The sequence below is a fragment of the Cydia splendana genome, chromosome 4, assembly GCF_910591565.1.
Source record: "Cydia splendana chromosome 4, ilCydSple1.2, whole genome shotgun sequence".
NCBI classification, from domain to species: Eukaryota; Metazoa; Arthropoda; class Insecta; order Lepidoptera; family Tortricidae; genus Cydia; species Cydia splendana.
The window spans coordinates 14,587,354-14,608,917 of NC_085963.1; the positions used below are offsets into that span (position 1 = coordinate 14,587,354).

Consider the following 21,564-nt stretch of genomic DNA (forward strand, 5'->3'; position numbering starts at 1 on the left):
TATTATTTGAGTTCCTAAATATTAGCAAAGCTTAAGAATAGATATTTCTGTATACTTACAGAATTCTTAATAATTATACAATTAATTACAGCTATAAACTGCACCAAGAAACACGAAGTATACTTCGATTGTGTAGCTGGTCAATGCGGTCCCAAAACTTGCGATGATTTGGGGAGGTCGCTTTCATGTCCCGATCTCGGCCGAGGTCACTGCCCTGGGGGTTGTATATGCGAACAAGGCTATTTAAGAGACGTTAATGGAGATTGTATCAAGATGGAGAACTGCCGTAAGTATACCTTACCTTACTGCCGTAAGGAAAACACCAATAGAAACGATATAATGTACGGAAATAGCCACATGACTTTTCGTAGCATTTCTGTTATGCCGATACATTTTTAATTAGGTACTTATTGGTTTATGTTTGTCGATGTACGATTGTCATGTGGGCTAGGCCTCCTAATATCAAAGAGTTATTTATAACGCTATTCTGATATAAATATTGGTATGTACCTACTGAATTCTTAAACTTTAGTCGCCCAGTGACATCATATGATGTGGGTAAGTATATTATTTTAATTCTTACAATTACATTTCCAGCTCCGAAACCTTGCGGAGAGAATCAGACTTGGGTGTCTTGCGACAGACCTTGTCCCTATCAACGTTGCCCAAGAGACGACAAGCCGCCACCGCCGTGCGTCAAGATAGAACCATGCTACCCAGGATGTCAGTGCAAACTGAATTATTTGAGAAACTCGAGTGGAGACTGTATCCTGGCCCCGGAATGTCGTAAGTATATGAAGCAGCTAGTAGTTAGTGTATAGGGGTTATTACATCTGTCCTGTCGCCGGAAACTTTCGATCTGATTTTAAGAGTTGAAGAAAAGCCAGCGAAGTCAAAATTTAAGGATACTTACAAGAGTCATGAAGAACTATTATATAATCTGTGGTCATGTTATTAGTTAACGAACTTTTAAATTAATTTATTCATTCTGTTGTATGAATTTTCTACGATACAGATACCTACTTATTTCCAACATTACTCAATGAAATCAATTTTATTCAAGTCCTACTACTGTAAATATATTAATAGGTAACCAAAGACCTTAGATAATAACTGGAGTCGCCTTTAAGAGCTTACATCTCTGCCGAAAACCTTGCACAATTGTGCAAACTTTTGTATGGACTGACTCTCGTTCTACTTGTTTATCTACATACATTTGAGGTGCCCCTCCCTCGCAAAAATCGGCAGACTGTTTTGTATAGAAAATGACAGACAAGGCGTCTCCAGGTACTAAATGCTCTAAACCAAAATCTTTTACATTTCTGTTTCCAGTATATTTGTTTTTTATTTTATTTAAGCACCGGTAAACTGTACTCGGCTAAATGAAGAGTGGGATGGGTGCCCCTCAACGTGCCTGGCTGAAGGCTGTGATAACATCTACAATCAGCCTACGACGTGTAATACTCTCATTTGGCTCTGCTCGCCTCGATGCGTTTGTAAGAAGGGGCACTTTAGGAACAAGGATGGCATATGCATTCCTGCTTCACAATGCCGTACGTATTCTTAAATCAGTTTAGGCATGGGATACTAATATTTACATACTAAAGCTGAAAAACATCGCAACATAGTGAGGAAACTGCATACATCTGGGAAAAAATTCAAAGGTGTATGTGAAGTCCCCAATCTGCATTGGGCTAGCGTGAGGACTATAGCCCAAACCCTCTCGCGCATGAGAGGAGGCCTGTGCCCAGGGGCCCATTTCTCAAACGGTCATCATCATCATCATCATATCAGCCAAAGGACGTCCACTGCTGGACATAGGCCTTCCCCAAAGAGTGCCACAATGACCGGTCTTGCGCCACCCGCATCTAGCGGACTCCTGCGACCTTAACCAGGTCGTCAGTCCACCTTGTGGGGTCTACCCACGTGCGCCTTCCGGTACGTGGTCGCCACTCGAGAACCTTTCCGCCCCAACGGCCATCGGTTCTACGGGCAATGTGCCCCGCCCACTGCCACTTAAGTTTAGCGATTCGGAGGGCTACATCGGTTACTTTGGTTCTGCTGCGGATGGCCTCATTTCTGATGCGATCACGCAGAGAGACTCCAAGCATAGCCCTATCCATTGCCCTTTGGGTGACTTTGAGCCTTCTTATGAGGCACACAGTAAGCGGCCACGTTTCAGTTCCATATGTCATCACTGGCAACACACACTGGTCGAAGACTTTCGTCTTGAGACACTGCGGAATATTGGACAAAAAGATGTGCCGTAGCTTCCCAAACGCTGCCCAACCGAGTCGGATTCGTCGATTAACCTCTTTCTCGAAGTTGGACCTACCTAACTGGACAATCTGTCCTAGGTATATATAATCGTCTACAACTTCAAGTGTAAAGTCTCCGATTGTAACAGGAGTTGGTTCTACACGGGCATTTGACATGATCTTCGTCTTGTCCATGTTCATCCTCAGACCAACTCGCTCGGAAGCTTTACTGAGGTCATCGAGCATCATACTAAAATCCTCCGTAGTCTCAGCCAAGATTACTATATCGTCCGCAAACCGAAGGTCCAGAGTCCAGAGTCTTGAAAACATCCTCCAATGCAGCGGTAAACAGTTTAGGAGAAATAACATCGCCTTGCCTGACTCCCCGCTGCAACGGAATAGGTTTCGAGTTCTGGTCCTGGAGTCGGACTGACATAGTGGCGTTCTCGTACAAACACTTCAGCACTTCGATATAGCGGTAATCCACTTGGCACCTCTTGGAGAGATTGTAGTACAGCCCAGGTTTCGATCGAATCGAAGGCTTTCTCGTAGTCCACAAACGCTAAGCAGAGAGGCAGGTTATACTCCTCAGTCTTCTATATTACCTGACGGAGCGTATGGATGTGGTCTACGGTAATAAAGCCTCTTCGGAAACCGGCTTGTTCAGGAGGCTGGAAGTCATCTAGCCTGCGTGCGAGACGGTTCGTAATGACTCTTGAAAACAGCTTATAGACATGGCTCAGAAGTGAGATGGGTCGGTAGTTCTTGAGTAGGGCATTGTCACCCTTTTTGAAGAACAACACCACCACACCTCTGTTCCATGCCTTAGGCGTTCTCCCTTCGAGTAAGACGGAGTCGAACAACTTCTGAAGGGCCATAAGGACCGGTTTACCACCCGCCTTCAGAAGTTCAGCTGTGATTCCGTCTTCACCGGGTGCCTTGTTGTTTTTGAGCTGTTTGAGAGCCATTCTAATCTCGTACAGGCTGATGTCCGGGATGTCTCCGGTATAATGTCGGGTCAGTCTAGCTCTAGGGTCTTCCACCAGACCAGCTTCGAGACTTTTAGTCGATGTGTATAGCTGTCCATAAAAGCTCTCTATCTCACCCAGGAGCTCGGGTCTGGATAAAACGATTCTACCATCCTCAGTTTTTAATTTAATTAAAACCAAAATATTACTTTGCTAATCCGCGAAAAGGTAACGTGCTAGTCAATCAGTGCTAACCCGTTATACTTACTTGCGTATTTTTACATGCAATTAATATTCCCACCCTCCCACCGCAAAAATAAATACGCAAATAAATATAACAAACCACCACCAAAAGAATAAACCTCGACACGTGTTTCGCCTCTCTACGAGGCATCCTCAGGAGTTGTTGACGGTCTGACGCCCGGCAACGGAATGACCTGTCTAGAATGGTCGGCCATATTTATACCTTGACCACTCCCCCTACCGTGCAAGTGTGAGTGAGATGGAAAAATTCGTAATAACGGCGATGACGCAACATTCAATTGTTCGTTAAGAATCATGCCCCTATTGTTGTACCTAATTATTTCCAGTTGTTCCAGAACACCCAAACAAAGTTTTTAATTTGGCGAGCTGGCTTTGCCCAATAGACAGATCTCGTGCGAAAACTTTAGAGCCCTTATTCCGCTCGATGGCCTCTTCAATACGACTTGTATTGAATTGGCGCAGATCACGGGTAAGGGACTTAGAGATCCGTCTATTGAGCTGCCGATACAATGTCTCATCTTCTGAAGATTGTAGAACCATTCTTCTCCTTTCCTCCAAGAGTCCCCGAGTAGAGTCGGAAAGCCTTTTGGTTCTGTTTGTCCGCTGGGCCTTAAAGAACTTAGACCCAGTGCTATGGACAGCTTCCACAAAGCCGTCGTTGAATTCATCCACATCGCCGCCTAGGCAATCGAAACGGTTTTGGAGTTCCAGCTGGAAGCTCTCGGGGTTTTGAATTTGGACTGCTGCTGGGCGGAGCGTAGACTTCATCAGTCGAGAGCGCTCTAACTTAACAGATATATTCAATGTGCCTCTCGCCAGATGGTGATCGCTTCCGGTTTTGACCATATTGATCACAGAGACATCATTGAATATATGCTTCTTTGTCGACATGATGAAGTCAATCTCGTTTTTAGTTGCACCGTCGGGACTCATCCAGGTCCACTTTCTGTGCTCGCGTTTCTTGAAGAAGGAGTTCATCATGTAGAGTCCCTCCTTCTCCAAGAAGCCAGCCAGTAGGTGGCCCCGGTGGTTCCGAATTCCAACTCCAAATAGCCCCACTCTCAGCTCTTCACCATCTCTCTTACCCAGTTTCGCGTTGAAGTCCCCCATGACAACGGTGAAGTAGGTTTTGAAGCTATGCATGGCTTTCGAAATATCCTCATACATAGCCTCCACCTCGTCGTCGGAGCGCGTCGAAGTCGGCGCATACACCTGTATGACCTTCAACGAGTACCTCTTGGATACTCTGAGTATAAGGTACGCCACCCTAGCCGACACACTTTCGATCTTCACTACGTTGTTCACGAGGGACTTGTGGACGATGAACCCGACACCTCCCTGGGACTGTTGGTCGCCCTCCCGGAAATAGAGCAAGTTGCCGGACTTTAGCGTTATCGTGTCCTCCCCCTCTCTTCGGACTTCAGATAACCCTATAATATCCCAGTGCAACTTGCTCAATCCTTCCTCCAGTTCCACTATCTTTTCGTCGGTCCGCAGTGTACGCGTATTATATGTTGCCAGGGCCAGGAGTCGTTGGTGGTGGTAGCCGGACCTTTGCCGGAGATTCTTAGCACCCCTGACCCCGCTAATACCCTGACCGCTACCATAACCAGGGCACCGTGGTTTATATGACTTTTCCATGGGGGGTGAATGCCGTAATCGCCACGCTTGGCATGCGGGTTGGCGATCGCAGCATCTCCACCGCACTCAGGGGACGCTGCTGCCCATCCTCCGGTGGTCTTGGTCGTAGTTTAAGGACATACCCGGGTCCGGTCGTAGTTTAAGGACATACCCGGGTCCGGTCGTAGTTTAAGGACATACCCGGGTCCAACGGTACGGTCGAACGGTATTAGACTAATATTATTAGTCCACGAACTGTCAAGTCGTATGTAGGGCTTGCAATCCGGATATCCGGATAACCGTTTTAATCGGATATCCGTCCAATTTACTATCCGGATTTAGATGAGGTTGATATCCGGATAAAACGAATAATTCGAATACCATTTATGACAAAAATATCATTCCAATTTTTAAGAAAACTATTTTAAAAACGTTGAAAATCATAACGTAAACGACGTCGGTTGATTTATAGGCTTAATTGGATACATTTTTACGGTATAAAAACTGTTTATTTAAGTGTTTCTCCTTGATTGCCGACTACTCCTTTATTTTTTAAAATATTTGGGAACATTCTTATGCAGATCGACCTAGCTCCATAAAACGTACAAAGTAACTTTGAATGTACTTGTACCGTGTTCCTGTCAAACGAGCTGAACTGCATTATTGTTAGCGTCTGAATACTCTGAATACATAATAATGATTAATAACGTGCAAAAACATCTAAAATAGGTCCAACGGAGGACTTCGGTTGATATTGAACTGCCGAACAAGATGTAGTAGCTGTTTAGCAAATATGATAAGAAAGTTAGTTAGCATTCTGCATTTGAATAAATCTGTAATTAAAACCTTGGTTGACCTTAAATGAAATGTAATATCTCAACAAGAAGAGACTGTCTCAACAGTTAGAAGACGTATTCGAGTCTCGAAATATCATCAAAACCACGGTCAGTACCATATGTCAATAAGACGCCAATTTCTTAGCTGAAGAAATGTTTGACTAGAATTATAACTCATGGTTATAAATTTTACATGAAATAACGCCGAATTTCTTGTGATCATCTGAAGTCACTTATCAAATGCAGGCTGCCAATATTAAGCGGAGGGTTGAAGTATCTCCATAAACTATAAATTGTTACAAATATAGTTTGACTCAGCCGATTCCGATTACAAAACTGAAGCAAATAATACCGTTCTCATAAATAAAATTTGCCGAAGGTTGATTGTCACAGTAAAGCTTCAGTGAAATATTTTTCCAAGTGAAATTCGGACAGTCAAATTTCGACGAAAAGGTAGAACTCCTAAAAATACCTTAACACTTGCTGTTACGCAACCTTTTATACGTAAAATTTGATTCTATTAAACTTTTTGTAAAGATCATGTGAGTTTTGTTAAATAAAAAGCAAGAATTCGAATTATCCGTTTTATCCGGATACCCGGATAGTAAAATAATAAATATTCGAAATATCCGGATACAAAAAATGGGCGGATATTGCAAGCCCTAGTCGTATGGGTTACCATGACAACACACTAATAATATTAGACTAATACCGTTCGAGAAATGGGCCCCAGCAGTGAGACGTACTGTATAGGCTGAAATTATAAATATTATTACTGATAAGTAACACCCTAGACTATAGATTTTAGTTAAAAACTGCCATCTATGATTTTGTTCATGATTAATATCAAACTAACCTATGTTACGCTAACGCATGTTCTTTTGAAAGGGTACGAAATTAGTATGATATTGATATTATACAAAACAAAATAATCCCCATTGTTTTCAGCAACTTATTGTAAAGATCCCAACGCCTCGTGGAGAAATTGCCTTGATATTTGCCCAGGCACTTGTCAAAACCCTAAACCGATATGTATGAGTAAAGTGGCAGTGTGTCGACCTGGGTGTCAGTGTAAAAAAGGTTACGTCTTAGATAAGCCTGGCAATGGTGGAAAATGTGTCAAGATTGAAAAATGTCCAGGTACCTACTTAACAAATTATAAACAATTAAATAAGTATTTATATTTAGCGGTGCTGGCTTTTGAAGGCGTAGCTGGTGTTTCTGGCATAGCTGGTGTAAAAAATCCCAATAATTTATAATTATTCCTGATTGTTGGTTGGTATCTAAACTTTTTAACATAAGCATGTATTTAAGTACATCGTCGTATTACCCCCAGTGAAAGGCTTGTCTTGTTGGGGTTGAAATTTTGTACAGTCTACTATTATTGTTTTTTAGTTACTACAACTTCTGCCCCTATCACAACTACAACTCCCGCTCCGCCTAAATGCAAATCCAATGAACATTGGACAGATTGTTTACCAGGCCAATGTAAGCCGAAGACATGCGATGAGCTGATAAAACCCGCGCCGTGTCCTAGAGTAATACCTCCGTGTCCTGGTGGTTGTATCTGCGACGATGGATACGTGTGGGATGCAACAGGATGCTGCATAAAGAAAGAAGACTGTCGTAAGTATATTACAAATAAAGTTTTGCCTGATAAAAATAAATTGCAGAAATGTAGTTTCTAGTAGTTTTAGTAAAATATTTTGACACAAAACAAGTACCTACGTAACACAGAGTGAATACAATCCATCATAATTAACTTAAAAGTTATTCTCTTGTCGGTGGAGTAGGTATCTTCCAGCTTTCCCTATCTTTCGCCAGCTCTTTGACCTTTTGATACGACACGACCCCTACTTTTTCTTTTTTGGTATGATATTGTATAAATCGAAATAATCCCCCATTGTTTTTCAGCATCTTATTGTAAAGATCCCAACGCCTCGTGGAGAGATTGCCGTGATATTTGCCCAGGCACTTGTCAAAACCCTAAACCTATATGTATGAGTAAAGTGGCGTGTAGACCGGGGTGTCAGTGTAAAAAAGGCTACGTCTTAGATAAGCCTGGCGATGGTGGAAAATGTGTCAAGATTGAAAAATGTCCAGGTACCTACTTAACCAATAGGGTATTATACTGTATTTAAAATAAATTATTTTACAACATGCATGAAATAAAGCACCAGAAAATTATTAGCAAAACATAGATAGTAGTTATTTTTAAACATAAGTTCTATTTAATAAATCGGATAAAAATATAAAAAAGTAGGTGACTTGACCATGTCGTCACGATGTAATGTTTCATATAAACTCCATACTTACTCGAAAAGCGGTGGTAGCCGAGTGGATATGACGTCCGACTTTCAATCCGGAGGTCGCGGGTTCAAATCCTGGCTCGTACCAATGAGTTTTTCGGAACTTATGTACGAAATATCATTTGATATTTACCATTAGCTTTCGGTGAAGGAAAACATTGTGAGGAAACCTGCATACATCTGCGAAGAAATTCAAAGGTGTATGTGAAGTCCCCAATCCGCATTGGGCTAGCGTGGGGACTATAGCCCAAGCCCTCTCGCGCATGAGAGGAGGCCTGTGCCCAGCAGTGGGACGTACATATATAGGCTGAAATGATGATGATGATTAAAGTGCTTGTTACATTTATCTATTCGTAATCTATTTCAGTTAAGGCTTGGCCAAACTTACTCGTATTAGCAAATCGTTTTGACAGTTCTAAAAAAGTAACTTAAACAATTAAATAAGTATATATTTAGCGGTGCTGGCTTTTGAAGGCGTAGCTGGTGTTTCTGGCATAGCTGGCATAAAAATGCCAAACATTTATAATTATTCCTAATTCTTGGTTGATTCCTATTTCTAAACATTTTAACATAAGCATCTATTTAAGTACATCGTCGTATTACCCCCAGTGAAAGGCTTGTCTAGTTGGGGTTGAATTTTGTACAATCTACTATAGTACTATGTATTATTGTTTTTTAGTTACTACAACTTCTGCCCCTATCACAACTACAACTCTCGCTCCGCCTAAATGCAAATCCAATGAACACTGGACAGATTGTTTGCCAGGCCAATGTAAGCCGAAGACATGCGATAATCTGATAAAACCCGCGCCGTGTCCTAGAGTAATGCCTCCGTGCCCTGGTGGTTGTATCTGCGACGGAGGATACGTCTGGGATGCAACAGGACGCTGCATAAAGAAAGAAGACTGTCGTAAGTATATTACAAATACAGTTTTGCCTGAATAAAATAAATTGCAGAAATGTAGTTCCTAGTAGTTTTAGTAAAATACTTTGATCGAATACAGAGTGAAAACAAAACGCTTTGGTACTAGAAACTAATGGCACCAAGTAATTTAGCACATTTTCGTTTTAAGTAGGTACCTATATTATGAGCATGAGATGGTCGCACAGGATGGTCGCCAGGGAACCATTAAACAAGGGCCGAGGAGGGCATTGTGGATGAGGAAATCCCTGGTGAGGGCCCTTATTGTATGGCACTATTTTTCGATTCTCGAAAATTTTATTGAGTCCAATTTTAATTTGCAATTAGTAATATCTTCTGATATATCTCATTACAAATTCAAGCTGTTACAAAAAATATTATTTTCCAGCTAAAACCTGTAAAGGCCAGAATGAAGAATACACCGACTGCATAAACAATCAGTGCACTCCAACAACTTGTAAAGAGGTGGTAAAAATGCCATATTGTCCATCTAAAGAGCCTGGCGATTGTTCAGGAGGGTGCAAGTGCAAGAATGGATTCGTGAGGAGTGATAATGGAACCTGTATTGCTATAAGTGACTGCCGTAAGTATCGTATATGATACTGACATGCATTTAATACGAGGGGTAGGCAGAGGTCTTGCATTACGGTGCCTACTTTTATTGGTTCATTTACTTTCATTATCGTTAAATCACCTCGTGCTCCACAGTTGTGGGTTCTCTTAACCTGGCGTTCTTTAGAATAGTGCTTATACACTGGCTTAAGTCTGGAACAGGGAGATGACGTCGTTATTTACGACGTAACTTTAACCTGGTAGGTTCGCCAGTTTCATTCACTCTTCTTTTATTTAAACTTTTATTTTTATTTTAACTTTACACTACTTTAAACTTGTACCTATTTTTTTAACCTTCAGTATGATATCACACTTTTTTCAACTTTTTCTCATTTCGTTTAGCCGAAGCTGGTACGTGCACAGATCAAAACCAAGCCTGGGTACAATGCGCGGTAAACTGCGCAAACGCCTACTGTCCTAAAGACGACCAGGAGCAACCTATATGCTTCCTCCCTGCTGGCGTGTGCCATCCTGGGTGTAAATGCAAGCAGAACTACAGGATCTCTAAGGACAATAAGTGTATCCCTGCACGTGATTGTCGTAAGTTGAAATGTTTATACTATTTGTTGATATTTGCTGGGTATTGGTCGTAGACAGTTTTCCACCAATCCATCAAAGACTATCACCAACTTAATTGTGAAATGAGTTTATCCCAAATTATTTTTTATTGCTAAATGTACATGCGTCACCTTAGACCATGATTAACATAATTTCATTATTGTCATGCAAAATGTTTGCCTTAGCATTTTACTTGCAAAATTCGCATTAAAAAGATTGAACCACTGTTATTTTATATATAGAGGTATGAACTAAACGGCCATTTTAATTTGTGCATTCTTTTGAACAGCTCCAGTGAAGTGCACCAGGCGTAACGAGGAGTACAATTCTTGCCCCAGAAATGGTAGTATAATCTCATGTGCCCAACTTGGTTCAACACCTGTTGAGAGTAGTGGTCCAACGATCTGCAACCCGGGGTGTGTCTGCAAAAAAGGCTTCTATAAGAACGACAACGGCACGTGTGTTACAAGATGCGAATGCCGTAAGTATTGTTTTGTACGTGTGAAAATAAAGCGATTTTCTTGAAGAATGTCCAAGTTTTTTAATCATCTACACGTAGTTAGTAAAGGGGCCCACTGATTAACAGTCCGCCGGACAGTATCGGCCTGTCAGTTGTTCGGAACTGTCAACATTTCTGTTAATCAGTGGGCCCCTTTACCATTTAAAATCATAACTAGCGTTAAATAACTAAAACAAATCTGATATAATGTTCTCTTTTGTTTCAGCTACTAACTCCTCAGCTGATTAAGCATCAATTTCTTTATTTTGTATAATTATTTATCCAGTTAATGTTTACCCTGACATTTTAAATAATTTTTATTATTTTCTTCCCATTCGCTCATTAAATTAACCCTTTTCCAGGCTGCACGAATCTACAAGGTTTTCCCAATAAATCCAAATATATTCCAATTAATCTAGTTTTTTTTATTCACTTGAAGACAAGTCACATTTCCCGACAGTGCAATCTAATTAGAACCTTAACCCGGAATGATAAAGTTGACATTTTATTAGTGCATATGTAGTCAGTAAATCTTACTATGCCTGGAAAAGGATAAAAAGAAACGAGCTACGCTACGATGATGATATTGATAATGAATAATGATAATTCCTCATAACTTCCTTTAAGATATAGTTTATAAACAAGTCAGAAGACACCATGTTATACGTCTACTAACTCCGTCTAAGCTAACTTTACACCGGCTTGAATAGAACAAAGTGAGGGAGTGTCATTATTAACGTCAACATTTGTAGAAATTTGACATTAATACATTTTACAAACACATATAGTTAGGTAAGTAGATTGGCAAATATTGCTTCTGATTCCGAGCGTATCCACGTCTCTGTTAAGATCAGTAAATTATTGGTCGCCCTCATTGACTGGAGTATGCCCTTTAATTCATCAAACTTGTCTGGTCTTCGTATACTTCGAACATTAGCGTAAAAAAACAAGAGCCAACGGGAGTGGTCATTTCTCCATACAAACGTACTCCTCGTTTTCCTCCGTGGTTTTTGAAGCTAGAGCAATGATTTTTTCAACACAGATTAATATTGTCAATATCTGTGTCGGACCGTTTTGCTTTTTTTGATATTTTTGTTTTTTAAGGCACTAGAGCCCTTCAAAAATGGCCAAAATGGCCTAATTGACTATGCCGCAATGAGAGGCGTGGCATTCAAAACTGATATCAATTAGCCGAAAAAGCAAAACGGTCCGACACAGATAATTTCATAATCATTTAGATTTCCAAATTTGGTTACGATTGGTTAAGTTTTGGAGGAGGAAACAGAGGAGTACGAAACCTCGATTTTTGAGATTTTTACGCAGGATTTTTCGCCTTGTCCTTATCGCACTACTTTTAGGTGCCGCTTCCGTTAGCGAGACGTGTATATTTACCTAAAATATTTAAAACTCAGCTCCTGTTTCGACTTAGGACAACTTTTGGAAAAATATGTTTTTATAATGCTGATAACGATCGTACTTATGACTCAAGAATCATATCTTCGTTATACGCGGTTAGCGGATTCTTGGGTGTTTCTCGAACTGTATTACTCGTAGTCAGCTACTTCAGTGGCTTTCAACGAAGTTACTTCATTTTGTAAGTTTAGAATGTTTTCTTGCATTTTAGAGTTTTCTGTGTTTTAGTCTTGTATCTCATGTTGGAGATCGTTGTACTGTTCTCTTAGTATACATACTGCCGTATTCGAACTTACACACAAGATATTCACAAGAGACGACACGTACAGATCCATTCTACATACGTTATAGTTTAGATATCAACTAGTTCTCTTTTGCAGCGCAATTCGGGCAACCAATGTCACTTTTACGTTAGATAGAGTAAGATATCTATTAGATGTGAATTGGATCTCTAAGTCATATCCTGTGGAAATCGTTCAACAGTATCTCCAGAATCACGCAAATGTCAAATTTGACAGGTTAGATCTTAAACATATCGTTATCGTATCTTGGTGATGTCTAAAAGATGTCTATTTCAAAATCCGAATCGGGCCCATAGTAGGTACCTATAGTTGTAGTTTTTTTATAATTTTAATCTCTTCTTTAATTTCTGCATAATTTAGGTAGGTACTCCTATTTCCGATATTTTTAGCAAAATCTTTAAAAAACAGCCTCTTTTCTTCGCGAAGACTTTGAAGGTCAGCCTTAATATCACAATCAGAATCTGGTTCTTTTCTTTTCCTTTTATTGACATACTCTTCAAAAAGCTCATTTTGCGAGAAAAGTGTTGACAAGTCAGGTTGTGAACTGGAGCAGTTTCCGCTACCGCTCATAACTTGTTTAGTCGAAAAGTGACGTTCGCCCATCATGCGTCTTAGCTGGTTTGTTAGTGCACACCGTTGTATGGGACTTTGCACTTTGTGACTATGTGCTGAAACTTGGCACAGTTGATTCTTAGCTGGTCTTGAGCAGATACAGACCGGGAGCCGTCGAGAGCCTCCTCTCATTTAGTGGGGGTATAGTTTATTATACAAATCTGTTGATAAATGGGCGATAAAAAATAATATTAAGCGTGGGTCAGAGTGATCTCATATTAAGGTGGGACAGTTACTTATAATTTGTTCTACAATCGTTTATTTTTTTTTAGTCATTCGTAAATAACTCGTAAACGATGGCCAATAGCAAAAAATGTTTTATTACATGAATAATTTATATAAAATTTCCTACAAACAAGGTTATTCAAACTTTTTCGCTAGGATCAATATTTAAAAAGGGGACCTTAGAATTTATTTTCTCTCTTTAATATCCTTTTTAATATTGATCCTCTGTATCTGTTCAAGCCCAGCTAAGAATCAACTGTGGCAAGCATACGTCGGACTCCAGCGGGCATTTTCGTGGCATGTCAGAATGATAGGTAAGGTTCGCAAATCAATCAATTCACTTTCGAGTATTTGTACTTAGTATTTGGTACCTAGTATTTATAATGTGAAATTCCAACAAATATAAGTATGAACAACAGTCATAATGACACATGTCAGCTATTTATTTGTTTTTTAAGTGGCCACTTCAGTGGGCTATCAGCACAGATTAATAAATAGTTACTACGTAACAGATACTTCATTCCCAAACAAAAGCAAAAATACCTACGCTATAATAGCCTACAGAACCTTAATAATAATACCTGCTGCTCAGGACAAGAAGAAATGTACCATAATTACGCGCACAAAGAGTCGAGACTGTGTTGCCCGCCGTTCGAGTCACGTGCCAACGCGTCATCGTAAGAATGCGCTAGGGTTGTAGCTACCCTACCTATGATGATTATTGTAATAAAACCAATGTTGCGAATCAAATATGTTTTAGTTTTAATATAATGATTTATAATTTTTTCACTTCTCGGAATTCTCTGTTATTACAATTTTATAAGTAGTTGAAAATATCCTAAATCGCGTAAATAATTTTAATAAATATTCAGGAGCAAAGCAACGGACAATCAACGGTTTTTAAAAGTTGTAATACGGTGCTACCAGGCCGATTAATTATTACGTCGTCAAAGTTATTTAATAATACTTTTTCTAACCCTTCAATATAATTATTAAACTTTCAGGTGGGACCTTTAGCCCGCCATAAAAAGATGGATTTTTATTATAGGCTTTTTCCTTTGTTTTTTTGACTTTTTCACCCATCTACTGCACAATAATTACGTGGTTTCGGCATTTCGAAGCATAAGCGCGGGAAACGCGCGGTGCAATGCGGTGCGAGCGCTGAGGCGGGCGTTCGGCGGCCCTCTGTCGGTTGTATCGTCGACGATACGCCGAGCGGTAGGCATATAGCGCGTGGCCTTGAGCGTGTGACGGAGGCCTGCTATCAGTCATCACTTCAAAGAGTATTTACACATTAAAGATGAATAAATGATAACGGGTAACTAATTTAATTAACTATGTTACAAATACTAGGTACATTATAATACTCGTAAGTTAAGATTTTTTTGTAAACCTTACCTTGCCCTCAAACTGCCCCCTATAGTCCGACGTTTGGTGGCAAGTTTCAGCGCATAGTCTCAAAATGCAAGGTGTCGTGCACTAACAACCCAGCTATCTTGGATGGTCACTCTGCCGTATTCGAACTTCAAGATATTGACAAGAGACGACACGTACTAGATCCATTCTAGATACGTTATAGTTTAGATATCAACTAGTTCTCTTTTGCAGCGCAATTCGGGCAACCAATGTCACTTTTACGTTAGATAGAGTAAGATATCTATTATATGTGAATTGGATCTCTAAGTCATATCCTGTGGAAATCGTTCAAGATTATCTCCAGAATCGCGCAAATGTCAAATTTGACAGGTTAGATCTTAAACATATCGTTATCGTATCTTGGTGATGTCTAAAAGATATCTAATAGATGTCTATTTCAAAATCCGAATCGGGCCCAAAGTCGCTATAGAGAAACCGGAAAAATTGCACAGCCGGTTATTGGATAAAAGTGCATTAACATCCAGTGACAAAATGCCGTATGTAAAGTCACTTGCTGCACTCTAAACTTAGTATCACATAGCCAATGGATTGGTTTTAACTTGATTGTGAGACAATATGTAGTCAAAACCAAAACCACCAAAAAAGGTTAACCAAATGCACGTCTGCTTGCAGCGCACGCTTACATACTTATTTAAGCTAGGTAATCATTCTCATCGACATCTTGACGACGCGAGACGTATCCGTCGCCATGGCTTGTTTTGTTTTTTTTATATGTTTTATAATTTATGCGGCGATAGCCACAATATTTGTTAGCATTGGTAAGTAATTTATTTCCTAATTATTTTATAAATAAATTACGTGGCTACCATATTCCAACCGGTACATAATAGCATCACTTTCTTGAGTTAAATAGTCCCATATAATTTATGATCTGTGCTGCTAAGAAATATCGCTGTAATATTAGTAGATACTCGTATGATTGGGTGTAATTATTAATGAAAAATTGAATAAAAATATCTCGCAAGAAGTGTCCCGGCCAACTTTTGAACCATGGGTCCAAAATCGTGAAAATAGAGCTTATGAAAGACGTTCAATGAAAACTATAACGAACATGTTGAACAACGAGTTATCGCAAAAAGTCTTCCTTTCTTAATAAAAAGACGTCGGTAAGTCCAAAGCGCTGCGAAGGTACCTACTCCCTTAACTCCCTTTATTATTTAATCGTTCTCTAGGTAAGACGTGCGAAGGACGACATGAAATATACATTGACTGTCCTGCCGGCCAATGTAACCCCAAAACTTGTAACGACTTAGTGCATCCACCTGGTTGTCCAAGAATAATACCGCCATGCCCAGGTGGCTGTGTTTGCGAAGCCGGATATCTAAGAAATCAGAATGGAACATGCATACCGGAGGAACAGTGTTGTAAGTTGCACTACTTACATAACTAAGTATAACTATCATAATTATGGTGGCACTTTATTTTATGAGTCGGTCTTAACAAATTGAGCACCAGAATAATAATCTGAATAAGGAAAATTTGGAAAAACCTTATTGGTTTTTATGATGTACCTACGTAGATGCATTTGAATTTAAATTAGGTACAAAAAACTAATGTCTCAAGGTCTCACAATCAATGACGTTCTATATTTAGTAACACAAAACAAAATATGCAATAATTTATGAGTAGCATGTTTAACCTTTTCGACGCTGTGTCAAACACAAAAGCTGTCACTCTGACGCCACGTCACCGGAGTGTCAAAACTGAATATGAACATTATGAACTTTATGCATATGCACGTAGGTCTATGTTGCTCTGTGGTCTGTGACCGATTAATCAGTCTTTGCCGTTGGACCTCCAGTTCGGAGATATCGGTCATTGGCGTCCAAAAGGTTAACTATAACCAGGTACAAGATGCTTCGAGGTAAACATGCAGGTCATGCAAAACTAGGTACGGTCAGCCAAGAAAGTGGTAGACCACTTTCTTGGCTGACTGTACTTAGTTTTATTATGGGACCAAGTAACTGCAATTAATACAAGAATTTATACCAAGAAGTGCCAAACCTTTACTACATTTTATTTTTATTACTTATCCTTTATTTCAGCTTACATTTGCACCAAGAAACACGAAAGATATATAAATTGTTACCCTGGTCAATGCATTCCCGAAACTTGTGAAGATTTGGATAGACCGATTGTATGTCCTTTCATAATAGGACCATGTCCTGGTGGTTGCATGTGTGAAGAAGGATACTTAAGACAAGATGGAGAATGTATCAAGATCGAAGACTGTCGTACGTACAGCCAGCAGCAATAGTTGCTAAGCGGACGAGGTGTTCAAAATGATCTTGACGCGACTTTATAGTTAAGATAATAAGAGCGCGTCAATGTAATTCTGAACACCTCGCCCGCTTAGCAACTTCTGCTACTGACTGTTCACATTATCTTAATTGGTACTAATCACAACGCAGTAATTTGTGTCAGGGAGCTTATATTTATTCTGTCTTTATTCTTTTTGGGTTAGTAGATCACCTAAGAAAATCAATTTATCACGTCACCAATTCGAAAAAGGGCTTTTTCTTCCCTGCTAGGAGGGATCAAAGTGGCACTTTTCTTCCCTGCTAGGAAGGATCAAAGTAACACTTATCTGTTCTGGCATACTATTTTTAAATTTTTTTGTACATTATTTTTTAATTTTAGCTTAAATCATCTGTTTAAGCATCAGATTGTGTCACCACTAAGATTTTTTTATTTTCCTCAAAGTTGATGTGAAAAGCAGTAGGTATGTGTCACACGGTATCAAAATTAGTTCGTCTTGGGCGTTAACACTTGAATCCCTCATTACGCTCAGGATTCTACTTTAGACTTTAGATCCTTTGTAACACAAACTACTATATAATACTTACCTGAAATAAGACATCATTTTCAGCTCCAAAACCTTGCGGAGAAAATCAAACGTGGTTGTCCCCGTGCAACGCGCCCTGTCCCTATCCTCAATGCCCAAGAGACGACAAGCCACCATCACCATGCGCTGAGCTAAAACCATGCTACCCAGGATGTCAATGCAAACCAGGTTATAATAGAAATTCAACTGGACTCTGTATCCTGGCTTCGGATTGTCGTAAGTAACTTACAGTTTCGGATAGCTAAGAAAAGTCAATGCTGATTGCTGATATTTTGTACTTGGATCCAAAAAGTAGCTTACAGATGTTCGAGTAGTGTGCTGTAGTCAAAGCATTACAATTTAATGTCTTTGTAGTTTTAAAGACCGTATCGTTAAGTATAGGGACAGATAAAAACCTGGTCTAACTGTTGGCATGTGTATTATTTTGTATTTCTATGTTCTAAGAGTTTGATCTGAGGGTATTTTTAAGCTTTATCTGATTTAAGAAGGTTTGACATTTTTTTTTTATTTTAGGGACTTTATGATGCTTTTAATACCGTATAGCAAATATAGTCCGCACAAGCCTATTGAGCTGAATTTGAGACTATTTCACCAACTCTTTGGTACGATTTAAGAATTATGTAAAGCGTAAACTTATCTCTAAAGCTTATTATACCACACAAGACTACATGAATGATATTACAACGTGGGATTAATTGTTATTCGAAATGATTATTTATTTATTAGGTATATTTGATTATTGATGAGGAAATGGATATTCCGATGTAATACTATCTACTTCTTTTGTTACTTATGCTTTTTTTTTTGACATTTAGATTTTATTCTAGAAATTCTAGACTAGTATTTTTTTATACAATCTTTTTAATGTTTGACGATTGATTGATTGAAATTTGATATGTATAATAATCCAATTTTATTATGGAATAATATTAACATCAATAAATTGCTCTGATAATTAGATTAAGATTAATTGGATGCTGTTAAGCAATAATGTGTCAACCCACATTAATTTTGCAATAAGATGTCAACTCAAAACATTGACGCTTAAAGTTGACCCTTTATTGCAAAATGGATGTGGGATGACTCATTATTGCGTATCAGCATCCAATTACGATTCATAAGAGCTTGTTGCTAGGCCTACATGAATAAAGTATATTTTGATTTTGATTTTTGATTTTTAACAACAGGTTAATAGGCTGCCAAAACATGTTATCTAAGTGTCCTCTTCATGATTGTTCAATTGAGCAGCTGCGGAATAAATGTGGTGAATTTTTATTTTTACATAATTTAAAAATGATTATTCACCCCACGTTTTGGAATCCCTTCAATTTCTGATGCAAGCGAAATGACGGAGACAGGTAGAAGAATAAGCTAAAAACCAAAGCCTAACTGACATTCATGGCGTTGATCCATCGCTAGAGCGGGTCGAACGCTCCATGATAGTTATATTAGATGTCAAATGAAATGAAATGAATATAAAAAAAAACTGTTAAAAAAAGTCTAAGTCAGAGTTGTCGTAAGTAGCATGCCATATTCTCTAAGGGCCCTTACGCACTAGCGGTTAACCGCGGGTTTACCAATTTAATATGCAACCGCTTGTGATCGTACGCTCTTAACCGCCACAAAATATCAACCGCGGCGGTTGAATGAAGAGCTGCGGCCCGCTTCGCGGCTGGCCGCCAACTTGCCTACACGCACTGGCGGTTCAGGGTGCGGCGAGCCGCCGATGAGTTTGTAGGCGACGTATCCATCCACTACAATATTATTTAGCATGTATATATAGAATAATTTAGATATAGAGATAATAAATTTATCTTCTTGCTTCTTCATTTCTTGAAAACAGGTTGCGAACTGGCCAAATTCGTTGCGTGTTTCTAGTAAAGGATGAATCCAGTATCTTTATTTATATTTCTTTCGTTGTTTTAGGTAGCACAAATATACATATAACACAAGCTACCTCAACGGCGTCCATTTTGTTAATGGACCCAAGACGTCGAGCGGTCCAGCCGCTTACGGTTGCATCGCGGTTTCATCGCGGCTGGCCGCCACAGCGGCCAGCCGCTATATCAACCGCGTCAGGCGGCTGGCCGCTCAATCGAACCGCCTAGGCGGCCAGCCGCAAGTGCGTAAGGGCCCTAAAAGGCGACCATGCACAGATTCTAAACTTTTTTTTAACGAAAAGAAATGCTTAGACTATGTCCAGATGTTTCGCTATACGTATCATGTGTAATTGCTGTTTACATAGTACGATTTTTTTAGTGTGATATTGTCTTGTTCGCAAACCGCAAAAAGCAGTCGTTATTGTCACTCGAGAGGATAGGGTAAATTTCATCCAAACCAGCTTTACGTCGAGCTCCCAAGGACGAAATGTGTACCTTATTAAAGCACTAATTAAACACATGTGTAAGTAATTTTGAAATAAAAATATAATACCAAAAAAAAAACGGCTAAGTAAAGTTGTCCCCATAATTAACGATACGGTCTTTACATGTAAAATTTATAATTTATTGGTGCAATAAAGAATATTTACTTACATATGCAAAAATTCCAATTGAACAATATATACAGGGCGTTTTTTGAACAACTAACCATATTGTGCGAGGTGATTATATACGCCATACTGAACAACTTTTTCTATTGGACCAACTCTGAAATCACTAAAAATTTTTGGCCGTTTCATACATTTTGGTCGAGTGGATGTCGACGATTTCTATGGGAAGGCCATAATTTTTTTTGGGATTTCGGGGTTGGTCCCATAGAAAAAGTTGTTCATTATGGCCTATATAATCACCTCGCACCCACAATATGGATAGTTGTTCAAAAAACGCCCTGTATGTGTTTTTTATAATATTTATAGATAATTAACTATTAAGAGCCAACGGGAGTGGTCATTTCTCCATACAAACGTACTCCTCGTTTTCCTCCGTGGTTTTTGAAGCTAGAGCAATGATTTTTTCAACACAGATTAATATTGTCAATATCTGTGTCGGACCGTTTTGCTTTTTTTGATATTTTTGTTTTTTAAGGCGCTAGAGCCCTTCAAAAATGGCCAAAATGGCCTAATTGACTATGCCGCAATGAGAGGTGTGGCATTCAAAACTGATATCGATTAGCCAAAAAAGCAAAACGGTCCAACACAGATAATTTCATAATCATTTAGATTTCCAAATTTGGTTACGATTGGTTAAGTTTTGAAGGAGGAAACAGAGGAGTAGGAAACCTCGATTTTTGAGATTTTTACGCAGGATTTTTCGCCTTGTCCTTATCGCACTACTTTTAGGTGCCGCTTCCGTTAGCGAGACGGGTATATTTACCTAAAATATTTAAAACTCAGCTCCTGTTTCGTCTTAATTAATGTCATTTACTTTATTGTTTCAGCTTCGTACTCCATATCTGATTAAGCCGGTTCGAGTCTTTGCAGAAAAAAACTTATTTGTATTTGATTTATGATATGATAGTACCCTTTTCCCTTTTTATGTTATTCGGTCCAATAATTATACAGTATTTACACAATGAAAATACTTCGTATGAGTACAATTTAACTTAGTATTGTAATAAGTTATAAATATATATCAGCATGTAGGCACAGGGCACAGGGTATTAAATATCGACACAGATAAAGTGCCAAAAACACGTAAGTCCATACACACTGCTTTAAAGCATGGGCAATAAGCTCGTGCATACCTACAATACCTACATATTTTTGACATTTTGTTCGTGGCAATATTAAATTGAATACCTTGACTGTACCTTACTATCGTAGCAACTAGTATAATGGCTTCCTGTGACCTTGAATATGAGGAATATTTTTAAAGATTAAATGTCAATGCAGGAAAATATTCTATACCTAAGTGACGATGTTGTAGACAGGTATATTATAAAGA

At 39.2% G+C, this 21,564-nt stretch overlaps 2 protein-coding genes across 3 annotated transcripts in view; both read left to right on the forward strand.

Annotated features, from left to right (window-relative positions):
- LOC134789988 (phospholipid scramblase 2) overlaps positions 1-17,411 on the forward strand; it is a 412,262-nt gene extending 394,851 nt beyond the window's left edge. The window contains exon 6 of the mRNA XM_063760728.1: positions 17,401-17,411. The gene's annotated coding sequence lies outside the window, so the exon portion shown is untranslated. The remainder of the gene's footprint in view (positions 1-17,400) is intronic.
- The window catches only part of LOC134789980 (zonadhesin-like), a 62,030-nt gene continuing 40,606 nt past the window's right edge, over positions 141-21,564 (forward strand). For both annotated transcript variants that reach the window (XM_063760708.1, XM_063760709.1), the window contains exons 1-6: positions 141-286; positions 598-786; positions 1,359-1,553; positions 6,895-7,086; positions 7,342-7,572; positions 7,861-8,049. In XM_063760708.1, coding sequence (XP_063616778.1) covers positions 274-286; positions 598-786; positions 1,359-1,553; positions 6,895-7,086; positions 7,342-7,572; positions 7,861-8,049 — 1,009 coding nt within the window. In that variant the 5' untranslated portion in view covers positions 141-273. The remainder of the gene's footprint in view (positions 287-597; positions 787-1,358; positions 1,554-6,894; positions 7,087-7,341; positions 7,573-7,860; positions 8,050-21,564) is intronic.